Source organism: Hemicordylus capensis, chromosome 4 (genome assembly GCF_027244095.1).
Source record: "Hemicordylus capensis ecotype Gifberg chromosome 4, rHemCap1.1.pri, whole genome shotgun sequence".
NCBI classification, from domain to species: Eukaryota; Metazoa; Chordata; class Lepidosauria; order Squamata; family Cordylidae; genus Hemicordylus; species Hemicordylus capensis.
The window spans coordinates 154,215,495-154,231,348 of NC_069660.1; the positions used below are offsets into that span (position 1 = coordinate 154,215,495).

Consider the following 15,854-nt stretch of genomic DNA (forward strand, 5'->3'; position numbering starts at 1 on the left):
TGGCTTTGTGTTCTGAGGCAAAGGCGGGATTTGGGACATGGCATTCTGTCTCTAGCTGTGATGTGCATACAAGGATAACACAGGGGGATCGCTGGAGAGCTGCTATCAGGTCTAAGAATATGCCTTGCAAAGACCCCAGTTCAAATTTCATCTCAACCATGGAGTCACTTGGCTGTTTTGGCAAGCTTCTCTCAGCCTCAGCCCCACTAGCTGCCACCTAGTTATCATAATAGCGGCCGACCTTTGCAGGGTTGTTGCAGAGTCTCCTGAGATCACTTCTGTGAAGTGCATTAAATACTCTAGACATGCTATGTAGGTGCTAAGCATTCTGCTGGCTTATGGCATGCTGGGTGCCTTGCATGATGGGCCTGGGAGGGGAAGCCTTGAGAGGGGCTGGGAGTGCTGTGTTGCCTAAAGGGCTCCACCAAGGAACTCACATCAGCCTTGACCCCTGTGAGGTTCCTGAAGAAGTTCTGGAGAGCCTTCAATTTGATCTCTGGGTCTTCACTTGTCAGGCCGAGGAGGACAGAAGCGAGTTCAATTACCAGCTTTTCCTCGCTCAAACCTTCTGGGAGGATACCTATGGAAAAACTGACGGACTGCTCCAGGTCTCTAAAAAGGAGGAGAGATAGCAACAGGAGTGGAAAAGAAGCTGTGGTTAACTAACAGCTTCTGGATCCCTCCATAGAAAAGTCATCTGTGCTGCCCACTTTGTTTTTGCGGGATATGCGGGGAAACATATCCCTTGTCATCAGGTAAGGACTCCACAGGGCTGAGCAGCTAAGATCCACAGCAGCTGCAATTGGGGGTGAGAGTGCTGGACTAGCAACTAAGGCAGCAGTTCCCAACCTGTGGTACTCCAGATGTTGCTGAACTGCAACTCCCATCATCCGCAGCCACAATATATTGTGGCTGGGGATGATCAGAGGAGTTGTTCAGAAACATCTACAGTACCACAGGTTGGGAACCCCTGAACCAAGACATCCCACATCATCCCCAGCAACTTCCAGCTTCTGACAGATACTGGAGCGCAGAATGAGACATCTCTATGCAGTCATCAGGATCCTGCCGGTAGGTTTTTCCAAGGATCAGCAGTTGGTAGCAGATATAGCTCATCAGAAGCAAAACTAGGCAGTAGACAAAGAAGTGTCCAGCTTCCAGTGGACATGCTCAGCAAATGCCAAGCCAAACCAGATGGGCTTTACTTGGTGCCCCTTGACGGCCTTAGGCAACAGGACTGGTTTAAGCCGACTGCATCTAGAGGGGACCACAGCATTTTGCAGGGCCTTGTGCTGGGCTGGAGTCTGTGCAGAAAAACAGCAACAGGAGGGGAGAGAGAGACTCAGAAGCCATACTCTTGTGAGACAGCAATTTCAGGCAGGCTGGCCCTCTGCCGATACTGGGGGAGGAGGAGCCATGGGGCTGCTGTGAATGACGCCAGCCATGGAGAGTTGAAGGACCTGGCCCTTTCTGCATGCAGAGCAGTGGCTCTGTCCCATATGTTTCCCCTGGACATAGGCAGCTGCCTTGCACTGACTCAGGTTCGGCTTCACTCCAGATATGCTGTTGAGCTGTGTGCCAGAACACCTCAGGGAGGAAGAGAAACCCCTCTCTGTCCGTTGCCATAACTGCTGCTGCTGCTGCTGTGCTACCTGATGGGCAAACAGCAGGCTGGGGGAGCGTCCTTCGAGATGTGTGGGCAGATGCCCTCAAAGGACACCTACAGAGAGCAGACAGTGGCTGTCACTCATCCACATGAGTCAGAATGTCCGTTGCTTCACCAGAAGCCACCAACAGTTCAGTTTTAGAAACTCAGCTTCTGGTCTTCTGCCACTGAAGAGGGAAAGGAACCTCAGTGTGCTTTACCTCATAAGAGCAGCCGCCTCTTCTTCTCCCATGCTGCTAGCGGACATGAGGTCCTCATCAAATTCATCAGACTGTGAATGAGAAATGAGAGTCAAGAGACCGGAGGATCAGAACATTAGTTCGCTTTTCCTCCAAGAAGATCAGAGCAAGGGCTTCATGTAGTTCCTGTGAAGATTGGTAACTGGTTGAGGGACAGGAAGCAAGAGGGTAGGTATAAATGGAGAGTTTTCACAATGGAGGAAAGCAAGAAGTGGGGCCCCCCATGTTGGAAGTGAAGGACTCTGTGCTGCCTCATGCCTCAATGACAGAGGGGGACAGATTAGTGAGTCAGAGGGCTGGAGGGGTCAAGACATTGGTCATTCCTCCTCTCTACTGCTCTGACACTATCCTTTTGATATGTAGATTGCTACTCTCAGGGACTTAGTTACTTCCTGCCTCCCTCCCTTTCTCCTCTTCTCCCTATCACACATGCTTGCCTCCCTCTCTGCACCATGTGTGCTGAGATGCGATAGCATCTCTATGCATCCATCCAGCTAGATAGATAGATTAGAGATTCTATCTCTCCACTTTCGTATCTAGAATGGAGTTCTCCAAATAAGACTTCTTATATTGATTAGAAACTATGAACTGGCTCCAAGTTTCTTTTGCTCTCAGCAAACAGGCATGCCTGGGTAGACTCCGCTGTGTTTTGCCTCTGTGCACTCTGCTGTAATAGAAGGGTATCTCTTAACAGAGAGAATTCCTAACACCCCTGGATTCTGTACTTGGACCAGTGCTTTTTAATTTATTCAAAAATGATCTAGAAGTTGGGGTAAGCAGCAAGGTGGCCAAATTTGCAGACAACACTAAACTATCTAATCTAATCTAATCTAATCTATCTATCTATCTATATCAGATTTTTATACCGCCTCATATGTAAATCTAAATTTAAAGTAGCAAAATCCCAAACAATCTCTCCAAACTGGGTGAGTGGGCAACAAAATGGCAAATGCCATTCAACATAAGCAAGTGTAAAGTGATGCACATTGGGGTAAAAAACCCCAACTTCACAAGTACACTGATGGGATCTGAGCTGTCGGTGAATGGCCAGGAGATCATGGGCTCGTGGTGGACAGCTTGTTGAAAGTGCCAACTCAGTGCATGGCAGCTGTGAAAAAGGCAAATTCCATGCTAGGGATAATTAGGAAGGGGAATGAAAATTAAAAGGCTAATATAATACCCTAATACTAATAATACTAATAATAATACTAATAATAATGGAGAGCCAGTGTGGTGTAGTGGTTAGAATGCTGGACTAGGACTGGGGAGACCCGAGTTCAAATCCCCATTCAGCCATAAAACTAGCTGGGTGACTCTGGGCCAGTCATTTCTCTCTTAGCCCAACCTACTTCACAGGGTTGTTGTGAAAAAGAAACTCAAGTATGTAGTACACCGCTCTGGGCTCCTTGGAAAATGTAGTAATAATAATAATAATAATAATAATAATACATGTTCCCAGTAAAGCTGCTTTTTGTAATTGGCTTATGGCCACAGAAATCACCATCAGCCAATTACAAAAAGCAGCTTTACTGGGAACAGCCTATATTCTGCAACGATATCTATAACAACTGACAATAAAATTCAGCCATCCCAGGTCCTTGGGAAGGACTCGATGTCTGGATAAAACAAACCAGTCAATAACACCTGTCTGACTGTGTAAACAAGAAATAATACATGTACCAAATTTGGAAAGAGAAGCATCCAGATACAGAAATAACAGAACAAAGGCTAGCAGACCAGAGAAGATTCATAATAAGAAATAAAGTATTCACAGGAGTTGAGCTGGAAGAACTGCAAAGAGCAACACAGGCTCAAGACATGGAAGAAGAATTACCACCAACTGAAACAGTGGCTCAGGCGCAGGTGGTGTTGGAAATAGAGGATGCCACTGAACTGTTTCAAAATCAAAACCAGGCAACCTCCCCTTTGCCTTCACCTCAAAAACCCAAATGCCGTTTAACAGAAAAGCAACAAGAACTAAAGCTAAAAATAACTGAGCACATGAACCAAACAATCACCAGGGTTCGACTTCCAGCTCTAAAAACAGTTGCCAAAAAACAATTTGCTCAGGTATTAAAAGATGTCAATGCTGCACTTGCCGAAATAACAACCAATAATTTGCAAGAAACAAACCAACTAATGTACAGTGCAGCAACAATAACAACACAAGAGCTCGGATATAAGATTAATGGACCTGTCAAAAAAGAAAGCAGTACAACACCTAAATGTAAGATTAGATTAGAAAATAAAATCTCCAGGCTTAGATCAGATGCTAGTAAATTGAAAGATATGAAAGACAAGAAGCTGAAGAATGAAAACACCAAACAGTATCTGATCCAAAAATACCACCTCAATTCAAGGAAAATTAGAGAAGTCCTGGAAATAATAAAGCAGCAAATAACAGCAGTGTCAAAGAAGATTAGCAGATATGAAGCCAGAACTACACAACACAGGCAGAATCTCCAATTCCAGTCGAATCAGAGACGTTTCTACCAAAGCATAGAAGGAGCAACTGCAAGAAACATAGAAACACCAAATAAAGAAGAAACAGTGCAATTCTGGGGGAAATTATGGGACAATCCAATAGATTATAATAAAAAAGCAGGCTGGATGAAAGAGGTCAAAAAATGTAACCAACAAATGCAAGATCTAATAATAACACCAGAATTAATAAGTGAAAGAGCAAAGAAAATAAAAAATTGGACTGCGCCAGGCGACGATGAACTGCATGGCTTTTGGCTTAAACACCTAACAAGCCTTCATAAACAACTATCAAAACAGTTCAATCACATTTTGCAAGGCGGTGATATTGAACAATGGCTAACAACTGGGAAAACTCATCTCATAATGAAAGACCCAGCAAAAGGTGCAGTTCCAAGTAATTATAGACCGATAACCTGTCTGCCAACCATGTTCAAATTATTAACTGGAATAATAGCAGATGAAGTGATGCAACACTTATTAACTAACAAACAGCTTCCAGTTGAACAGAAAGGAAATTGCCCAAACACCAGAGGCACAAAAGACCAGCTGTTGATTGACAAAATGATTTTAGAAAATTGCAAGAGAAGATAAACCAATCTGAGTGTTGCATGGATTGACTACAAGAAAGCCTTCGATTCATTGCCTCACACATGGATACTAAAATGTTTAGAAACAACTGGTGTCAGCAAAAACATTCAGATATTTATTTAAAAAGCAATGAGCATGTGGAGTACACAGTTAACAATCAATGGCGAGACAGTTGGACAGGTTAGCATTAGAAGAGGCATTTTCCAAGGGGACTCACTATTTCCTCTGTTGTTTGTAATCGCCATGACCCCACTTTCACAAATACTAAACAAAACAGGCCTTGGATACCAAACATCTAAAACATCAAGTAAAATCAACCATCTGCTGTACATGGACGATCTGAAGTTGTATGGAAAGTCCCAGTCAGAAATCGAATCATTGCTAAACACTGTCCGTATATTCAGTAGCGATATAGCAATGGAGTTTGAACTAGACAAGTGTGCTGCATTAATAATGAACAGAGGGAAAATAACAAAAATAGAAGGAATAGAACTGCCCAATGGAAGCAAGATCAAGAACCTGGAAGAGAAAGAACCTTACAAATACTTGGGCATTCCCCAGGCTAACATCGCGCACACAGAAGTTAAAAGAAAAATTGGAAGTGAATACATCAGGAGAGTTAGAAAAATCCTCAAGTCCAAACTCAATGGCGGGAACACCATACAAGCCATAAACACCTGGGCTATACCTGTTATCAGATACACTGAAAGAATAATAGACTAGACCCAGACAGAGCTAGAGACACTAGATCGTAAGACCAGGAAAATCATGACCATCAATCATGCTCTGCACCCCCGCAGTGATGTCGATAGGCTCTACCTCCCTCGCAGCTCAGGTGGAAGAGGAATGCTGCAAGTCCATCAAACAGTAGAGGAGGAGAAAAGAGGCCTTGAAGAATATATCAAGGACAGTGAAGAAGATGCACTTCAAATGGTCAAGAATGCGAACCTATTCAACACCAATGAAAGAAAGCAGGCCAAGAAAGAACAAGTCAAGAACCGAGCAGAAAAATGGAGAAATAAGCCCCTGCATGGTCAATATTTGCACAATATAAGTGGAAAATCAGTCATCACCAAGACCTGGCAATGGCTTAAGAATGGCAACTTGAAGAAAGAAACAGAGGGTTTAATACTGGCTGCACAAGAACAGGCACTAAGAACAAATGCAATAACAGCAAATGTAGAAAAATCCACAACAAACAGCAAGTGCCGCCTTTGTAAAGAAGCAGATGAAACAGTGGACCACCTGATCAGCTGTTGTAAAAAGATCGCTCATACTGACCACAAACAAAGGCATGACAAGGTAGCAGGGATGAGACACTGGCACATCTGCAAAAAATACAAGCTACCTGTAGCCAAGAATTGGTGGGACCATAAAATTGAAAAAGTTGAAGAAATGAAGATGTAAAAATATTATGGGACTTCCGACTATAAACAGACAAACATCTGCCACACAATACACCAGATATAACTGTAGTTGAGAAGAAAGAAAAACAAGTGAAAATAATCGACATAGCAATACCAGGGGATAGCAGAATAGAAGAAAAAGAAATAGAAAAAATCACCAAATACAAAGATCTACAAATCGAAATTGAAAGGCTGTGGCAGAAAAAGACCCAAATAATCCCAGTGGTCATTGGCGCCCTGGGTGCAGTTCCAAAAGACCTTGAAGAGCACCTCAACATCATAGGGGCCACAGAAATCACCATCAGCCCATTACAAAAAGCAGCTTTACTGGGAACAGCCTATATTCTGCGACGATATCTATAACAATTAACAATAAAATTCTGGCATCCCAGGTCCTTGGGAAGGACTTGATGTCTGGATAAAACAAACCAGTCAATAACACCTGTCTGACTGTGTAAACAAGAAATAATAATACTACTAATCTATGGTGCGGCCACATTTGGATTACGGTGTACAGTTCTGGTCACCATATCTTAAGAAAGACATTGTGTAACTGGAAGAGGTGCAGAAGAGGGCAATCAAGATGGTCAGGGGCCTAGAGCACCTTCCTTATGAGGCAAAGCTACAGCATCTAGGGCTTTTTAGTTTGTAAAAGAGGCAACTACAGGGAGACATGATAGAGGTGTATAAAATTATGTCTGGAGTAGAAATAATGGATAGAGAGAAATCTTTCTCCCTCTCTCACAACACTAAAACCAGGGGTCACCATATGAAAGTGATTGTCAAGAAACTTAGGACCAACAAAAGGAAGTACCTTTTCACACAGCGCATAATTAATCGATGGAATTCTCTGCCATAGGATGTGGTGACTGCCAGCAGTCTGGCTGGTTTTAAGATGGGTTTGGATAAATTCATGGAAGACAGGTCTTTCAGTGGCTATTAGTCTGATGGCTATAGGCTACCCTCAGCCTCAGAGTGAAGATGCCTCTACGTACCAGTTGTAGGGGAGCAACAACATGAGACAGGGGATGCCCTCAGCTCTTGCCTGTGGGCTTCTCAGGGGCTTCTGGTGGGCCACTGGATGCTAGACTAGATGGGCTTGAGCCTGATCCAGCAGGGGTGTGCTTATGTTCTTAACATACATGGTTCCCCTGCACCACCATTTTAAACTCACAACCATCTTATGAGATAGATTATCTGAGAGATGGTGAGTGGCCCAAATTTTTTATTATTATTATTTATTTATTCAATTTCTATACCGCCCTTCCAAAAATGGCTTAGGGACAGAGAAATAATAAATAAATATGATGGCTCCCTGTCCCCAAAGGGCTCACAGACTAAAAAGAAACATAAGATAGAGACCAGCAACAGTCACTGGAGGTACTGTGCTGGGGGTGGCTAGGGCCAGTTACTCTCCCCCTGCTAAATAAAAGAGAATCACCACGTTAAAAGGTGCCTCTTTGCCAAGATAGCAGGGGTCAAAATCATCCAGTGAGCTTCATGGACACATGGGGATCTGACCTGGTGCCTAGTCTGACACTCTCACCACTATAACACTCCCTCTCCCTTCTTCTCTACAACACCATTGCGGTGCCACTGCCTTGAGTCTTGGACTATCAGAGTCTCCACCCAAGTCCAACATCTGAGGGAGGGCCAAATTAGGGCAGCTTTGCTCCAGCTCAGGGATGTAGCCAACCCGAGGCTCACCAGCTGTGGCTGGACTCCAACTCCCATCATCCCTAGCTTTTGTTCACTATGGCTGGGGTGGGATTAGTCCAACAACATCTGGGGACCCAAGTTTCCCCCCCACCCCCCATCTTCTGGAATTTGGATCCTGCCCTTCTTCCCTGGAACTCAGGAGTGAGTGTGTGTGTGTGTGTGTGTGTGTGTTTGTGTGTGTGATTGATTCTCCCTCCCCACTTCTATCTACACAATAGTCCTGTGAGGTAAGTCAGGCTGAAGAGAATGAACTGCCTAAAGTCACCCAGTCAGTTTCACGGCTACAGTTTGACCAATAACTCCCCTGCCTGTGGCCAAAAGGAAGAGATGATGGAAGCTGTATTGGATTACAAAGGAAGGAAGCCAACCAGAAAAGAAACATATTCAGAACTGGTCCCCTCTTTACAAATTGCAAATAAAGTCTTCACAAGTATATGAGTGCATGTAAGTCTGTACTACGTGTGTGTACTAGTGATGGCTGTGTGTATGACAGTATGTTATTTGGATGAAGAATGTTAAATGTTAAAAATGTAGTATGTTGAAAATCAAACCAGTACTGTGCATTCTTGCTTTGATTTAGTTTTTTCTTACGTCCACCACATGACAGCTTACCAGGCAGACCCGAGTTCAAAATCCCAGTTCAGCTATGAAAGCCACTGTGTGGCTGTGGGCCACGTGCTCATCTCTCAGCCTAACCTAGCACACAGGGTTGTTGTCAGGCCTGACTTGATGGGAATGCAAGAGTGCATTTGCATTGAGCCCTTTGAAGTCCAGGTGAAATCCACCTTATACGTGAATAAAAGAAACAAAGCCCACAAAAGAAGCCCCAATTGCTCTACAAACTTACAAAGCAGCAATTGGCTGGGTTGATTTACACCTTCATTTTTCTATTTACATTTGATGAATAAACAATTAGCAAGATGTAAATCAGCACAGCCAATTGCTCCTTTAAGTTTAGCATAAGGTAGACTTCAAAGGGATCAATGCAAATACGTTGAGATTGCATTCCCATTAAGCTGGGCCTGCTTATCTATACTCGCACACATTTCGTCTCCTCCCCAGTTCTTGGCCAAAAGCGATGTTCTCCACCTTGCAGACCTTCCTGAAGTGCTGCACTGGAGTTCATCTTCAACTAACGAAACTGCTCCTGCATAGTTCTCTACAGTAGGGGTGTGCACAAAACCCCAGTTTTGGTTGAAGGGCCCCAGTGTGGTTCAAGTCTGGACCAGATTCAGATTGGACTGGGCATGCTCGGTTTTGCACATGTTCAGCTGGAGTTTGAGCCAGTTTGGGGGTTCTAAATGTGGGAAGAAGAAAAAATGGAATGCCTGTGCCTGCATATTGCCAAATCCTAGCCAGATCACTACTCTCGGTTTGGTTCCCCCGTGCCAGGACTCTTCATGAAATTCCCACTTAATGATCTGTGTGACCTGACATTTTTCTGCAAGTCATTCCTTCCTTTTCAGCACAGAAAATGTGGTGGTTTACATGTTGGGTTTAATTTTGCTTTTTAATTTCAGCTTGCAAAAAGAGGGTGATACGCCATGAAGACTGGACATTCTGAGATTAATAAGAAGTCTAATTAATTAAAAACGCCAAATTCTTACAGAATCAGACACATCTGAATCAATAGTCGATCTGCAAATTAAATCTGTGATAATGGGAAATAATAGCTGGGCAACCAACTTTATCTGCATTTGTTAAAAGTTAGCAGGTGCCCTTTCCTTTGCAAATGAGGCTGCAGGGAGAATTATTTGTAGAATATTCTAATATTTTAAGGCTCAGTAGGAATTACTCAATTTCCCACCTCATATTCCAACCCCTGAGAATTTGTAGAGAATATTTTGAAGCATATTTGCCCCAAGGCTAGTAAAAATCTACTTACCTCAGTGTATGCACTAGAAGACATATCTCAAGAAAAAACTCTATGAAAGAATTAAAAAAACATGACAACTTACTTTACATTGAAGTAATAATATCTGATATCCAATACCACAAAAGAGGTATTAGGATTTTTAAAGAACTAACAAATGGATATATGCAGACTAGATGTCAAAACAAAGCTAAAGCTATTGTAAGAATATAATAATAGATGTAACAAAATAGGATTTCAGAACAATAACAAATTGTATACAATCTCTATAGAAATGTGAGAACAGAAATACAAGAATTGTAAGCAACAAATGAGAAAATGACAAATATTTCAAACAAGCCAATAAACAAGCTTACAGCCAAGCTAGCACTACTCTCACTTCTAACCCGACGCCACTCCTACAACCCACAGAGCAACCAACTCCCAGCATCCAGCATTTCAGTTCACACAGCCCTTTGTGACACTGAGCCTCTCTGGGCCAAAGCACTATGGCAACCGGCACTGAGTCCAGGCCCCCACATTTCTTCAACAGGACTCAGCAGCTGATATTCAGTGATGCTTGGCCAGCACTTCACTTCCACCCTGGTGGCCAAAAGGCCATCACTGATGTAGCCTACTTTCCCTTCAAAAAGCTCAGGGGGGCACACATGGGAATTCATCCTATGTTACCCATCCCACAAACGTATGAGCTAGCTGGTCCTAAGAGGTCATCTTCTGAGCTTCATGCTGAGTGGGGTTTTCACCCCTGGCCTCTCCAGTTCAAGACTCCGATTCACCACAAATTAACTCCAATTCACGTCCCCCTCCCAATGCAGGCCATCACAAACAAACAAAAGAAAGACACGTCAAGCATTTATGGTGTTTGCCGATAGAATTGTGGGCTTGGAGATCTGGCACCACAAGCTGGGTTTTACACAATGTATCAATCATACTGTCTCCGATGTCTGTGTCTGGTCCATCGCCTTCCTCTGCCTCTCCAACAACCTCCCTGACAAATCACTGCTCGTGTCTCTGTCCCTCTGTCAGCACCTTTTGCCCTTAGGCCGGCTGAGGTGTTGTCATGCCTTTTCATTAGGCCTTCGTTCCACTTCTGTCCTCCTTCCCCTCAAGATCTCTGCCCCATATGCTACGTTCCCCTCATCTTCTTTTTGTAATGTCTTGATATGACTGTGGGTCCCTTAGGTGTACTCACTTGGTGGATCACCTCGGTAGACTGACTCTCCCCACTAGGGGCAAAAGCAAGCAGGATACCGACCTGCACAAACTACAGGATGACTCTGTGGACACTCACAAGACCAAGGTAGAATAAAATCCTGGACAAACTTCACCCACAGAGATCGGGAGGGAAACCAGCCGTTATCCACTTTCTTAAAGACACAGTACCACATGCCACCCCTTTGCCCCTTGTTGCGAGTCCTTCCGCCAGCCCCCTTGGCCCTTTGCTCACCACCAAACGCTTTGCTTCCCGGCCTCGTTGGACTTCCTTCCACTAAGCTGCTAGTCCTCAAGTTCCCTGCTTCCCCCCCCCCCCCCGCCAGCTTCGGCCTGCATGTTCAACGCTTTTAAAAAGCTTCCTGCTTGTGGGCTCAAGGAACAGGCTTGCTTGGGAGTACTGCCGTTACTGTGTACTGAATGCATGTTGAACCCCATGGGGAGAAAAACAGATGCGGCAGGAGTGGAGACATCACCCCATCAGCTGCCCTGTCTGGAAGTGTGGTGTGTGGCTCGAAACAATACCGCTCCATGAAGCACATGCAAGCCTCTGAGGGTGACCTCCCTCATAGGCTTGCAAAACTTTGCTTCACACTGTCCAGAATCACCTCCTTCTTCCTGAAAACCTTCTGGAAGAGCAAAGTGAGCTGGATTAGACTGCCTTGAGTATATGAGAGAAGGGCAGGGAGGGTGGGAGGAAAAACCCTGTATGTTTCGCTCCGTTTTATTGTTTCTGGGAGAGAGTGGGCCTCTGCCCAATTAATCAGCTAATTACAGCAGGATCCCTTCGCCTCAGAGGAAGGATAAACGAGCCAAGAGCACAGGACAGCAGAAGAGGTCACGGTGAGCTGTGCATGGCAAGACTCCTGGGAGAGACTGGATGGACTCCTGAACTCCGTCTCCCTAAGAGAGGACTCAGAGAAAACCTCTCGGACTTGACCCAGCCTTTCTCCAAGAGGAGAGTTTCCTGCCTTTTCTTTCATATGTGGTAATTCAATTGTGCCACCTAGTGGACAAACTGAAAGCTGCACTTAGCTCATTTGGTGTGTGTTTTGTTTATAAGGGGAATCTTAATGTATTTACTAGCTAACCTTGCACTGAGCCTATGGCATCCCACCCCCACAACTCTCGCGCCCGCTCTCGCCGCCACCGCAACTCTCACACCCGCTCTCCCCCCGCAACTCTTGCGCCCACTCTCCCCCCGCAACTCTTGTGCCCACTCTCCCCCCGCAACTCTTGTGCCCACTCTCCCCCCTCAACTCTCGCGACTGCTCTCCCCCACTGCAATTCTCGCACCCGCTCTCCCCCACTGCAACTCTCGCACCCGCTCTCTCCCCAACTTTCGCGCCCGCTCTCTCCACCTGCCACAATCGCGAGTGCTCTCCCCCCGCAACTCTCGCGCCCATGCTCCCCCCCACAAGTCTCTCACCTGCACTCTCTGTCCTCCGTCTTTCTATCTCCGTTTCACAGTTCTTGCTTCCCCCTGCCAATGCTAGGGACTGTTGCCCACTCGCCTGACAGCCTTTGAGCTCCCTTCTCTCTGCCACTTCGCAGCACAGCTCAGCCAACCATATGCCACCCGCAGCCCCCAGAGCCAACTGTCCTGAAGCCACCCCAGCCTCCAAGCTCCCTGCTGCTTCACGGCACCCCCAAGCCAACTGTCAAACTGCTTTCCAGCCACCCCTCAAAACTCCCTGCTGCTCCGGAACTCTCTCCCTCTCTGTCAGCCAATCACCTCCTTTCTACCAAGTCTCCACACTTGGAGAATTAATAATATAGATACTAGCTTAACCCATGCAGAAGACCTCAGATCTCTCCACCCTCACCTGAGCCACACTCCTGCTCCTCCTCCTGCATCCCATTGCTTCCATCCCTCTTACCTCTCCTGGTCACTCCTCCGTCCCTTTACTCCATCCCACTCAACCTTCTTGGTCACTCCTCCGTCCCTTTACTCCACCCCCCTCAACCCTCTTGGTCATGGCTGCAGCATTGTGGCACCTATTGGCCAAGCTGCAGCCCCCTATTCCCAGAGACCTCCCCACCCTCATCCAAGCCCCACTCCTGCTCCTCCCAACAGGAGCTGCAGCAGCAGTGGTTGACCAGGCCCTTCCTCGCTGCTGCCACCACCATGGCTGCTCATTCCCCTCAGGCCGCTGACAGGCTCAGGCCCATCCCTCACCCTTCCTTCTTTCTCTCTCCCCTTCCCCTCTTTTTCTCTCTTTCTCTCTACTCCACTCACTCTTCTCCTGTCTTTCTTCTCCTCCTCCCTCTCCCTCTCTGAGTTAACAGATCTTGTTTCAGATCTTGTTCATCTTGTTTCCTCATCTAATTCACACAGTGGCAGCCTCTTTCTCCTGAAGGGGTTCTTTCATCCCTCATGACTCCTCTCTTTGCAGACCCCTGCCAAGAGAGAGAGAGAGAGAGAGAGAGAGAGAGAGAGAGAGAGAGAGAGAAGTTTATTTGGTCATTGACCAGCAAACATTTACAATAAACCAGGACAAATTTTACAAATAATATAACAAAACCTGGCCATAACAGAGATAATATCAGTGTCCACATTAGTTAAAAGATAATTTAAATAAAATTCATCAGACCAGCCAGGCAAACTATCTAACATAGGAGATATAAGTCTTAAGCAGGGTTCACTATAAAAATCACAATAAAGGATAACATGCGAGGTGAATTCTATAACCCCTTTGCCACATGGGCAAAGTCATAAAAATAGCGGAACTCCCTTAAACCTGCCATCCAATACTGCTGTTGGAAGAACATTTAAACGCGCTAAAGTGAGGGCTTGTCTAAATTTAGGGACAAGCACCACATCAAAGTACTTAGCTGGTTTAATAGCTTGACTCCCCAAGTATAAACCCTGCTTGATCCATGCACCTTCTTGTTGAACTTCTATATTCAGGTCACGTTGCTTAACTAACTTCCTGGCTTGCTCAATTCCTACAGTATGCAAATCCTCTACAGAGAGGCCAAAAAAAGAAAATTTACTTAACATAGCTCGTTTCCAGCTCAAATTAAAACCATCATTCATAGCCAAAGAGGCTAAACACACCTGTCCAAAACTCAGTTTTAACCAAAATCTAAAGATACAGCACCAGTATAAGGATTCCAGCCTAATAAGCCCAACTTCTCTTCTGATGACAGCATTTGGAGCACAACACGGTACCTGCAAAATGCATCTAATAAACTTAGTCAGGATAGCCTCCAGTAGGGCAAAATTACTTGCAGGTTGTGTGTGTGTATGTGTGTGTGTGTTTGTGTGCGTGTATTTTCCAACTGACTTAAACCGTGACAGTCTCCTCCTCTCTATCTGCATATAGAATCCCCACTGCCCAATCACCATGGTCTCATAGGCTTCTGCTTGCGAATTCTCACGAGAGCTGCCACACATGGGATTAGCCACAGGTACGCCTTAGAGAATTATATATACAGATAGATAGATATGGATCGACCAATGGTCTGGCTTGTATAAGGTAGCTTTCTAATGTTCAGAAGAAAGCGGCTTCATGCATTCAGATGCCCTCAGCAGCTCTGGGTATCTGTATTAGTCACTAATCTGGTGTTTCCACTGACTAGAAGGAGGGAAATCCAAAGCAGGGTGTCATGTTGACCAGCATCAGGCATCCTTGTATAAGGGCAATTAATTCTGCTGCATTAAGAACAACTGAACAACAATCCAGTCATGCCCAATGCAGAGAAGTGGCAGAATACCTATCCTCAATGGAGGTAGAATGGAAGACAGCAAAGCCAGAGCTGATGAATTATGCAGAAATTTAGCAGGAAGCTTCCTCTGTGGATGAGTGTGTCAGGCTCAAAAAGGCCTTGCAGTGTTTTGCATAGTCCACAAGCATTTCCAGGCAGATAGTGTGACAGAGACTGCCTCAAAGATATCTTTCATGCCCTGCCATCCATCAAATTCACCATATCAAAAATAGTTCTGTTGTCGAGGTTCAAGCATCGTGCCAGACGATGTTTAAGCCTTCCACAGTCATAGGAGGCAGATCAAGACTCACTTTCCATCCACAGCTTCTACCAGCTTGACAGCAATTTCCTGCTCGTGCAAGGTTCGCAACATTCGATCCCGCCTGTCTTTCCGACGTTTCAGGTTTATCATGAATATCTAAAAAGAGAGAGGGAGACCAGATTTCCCCTGCAAAATTAAAGAAGGCAGTGGGGGTGGGGAAGTGTATAGTGGGCTGAGATAGTTTGGGGTGTTGTTCTTTTCAGTTTGATTAATGCCATACCATAAAATATATCCACATCTGGGTAAAAAAACTCTTGCCATTCAACTTAGTGGCCAATTGTAGTCAAAAATCAAAGCACGTGTGTGCGCGCACACACATACACATGCCCCAGAACACAAAACTGCTGAGAACCCAAAGAACTGGGCGTGGAGGGGATAAAAGCCCACACGTGTGAATGTTAGCACAACTCTGATCTTGTTTTGGATAAAGAAGCTTCGACACTACAATCCCTGGGTAGGGACAATTCAGTGCCTCACTGCCAATGACATTCAGGGCTGCAGCTCAATGGTCAGACACACTTGCTTTGCGTGCAGAAGAAGCAGGGCCGGCTCTAGGGGATCTGGCGGCCAGATGCAACACTCTGTTGAGCGCCCTTAGTTATCGTGAAAAATAAAAATCCGAAATACAATTAGT

General features: G+C 45.3%; 1 protein-coding gene across 5 annotated transcripts in view; it reads right to left on the reverse strand.

Annotated features, from left to right (window-relative positions):
* LOC128353039 (uncharacterized) overlaps positions 1–15,302 on the reverse strand; it is a 48,327-nt gene extending 33,025 nt beyond the window's left edge. For 3 of the 5 annotated variants that reach the window (XM_053313707.1, XM_053313704.1, XM_053313708.1), the window contains exons 1-4: positions 15,210–15,302; positions 9,988–10,027; positions 1,867–1,937; positions 438–612 (exon numbers count right to left, since the gene is read on the reverse strand). In XM_053313707.1, the coding sequence (XP_053169682.1) occupies positions 438–612; positions 1,867–1,937; positions 9,988–10,011 (270 nt within the window). In that variant the 5' untranslated portion in view covers positions 10,012–10,027; positions 15,210–15,302. Of the gene's footprint in view, positions 1–437; positions 613–1,866; positions 1,938–9,987; positions 10,028–10,331; positions 11,073–12,616; positions 12,824–15,209 lie in introns of those variants that run through there. The other 2 variants (XM_053313706.1, XM_053313705.1) reach the window with 2 other exon arrangements.
* Between the last annotated feature and the right edge of the window lie 552 nt (positions 15,303–15,854).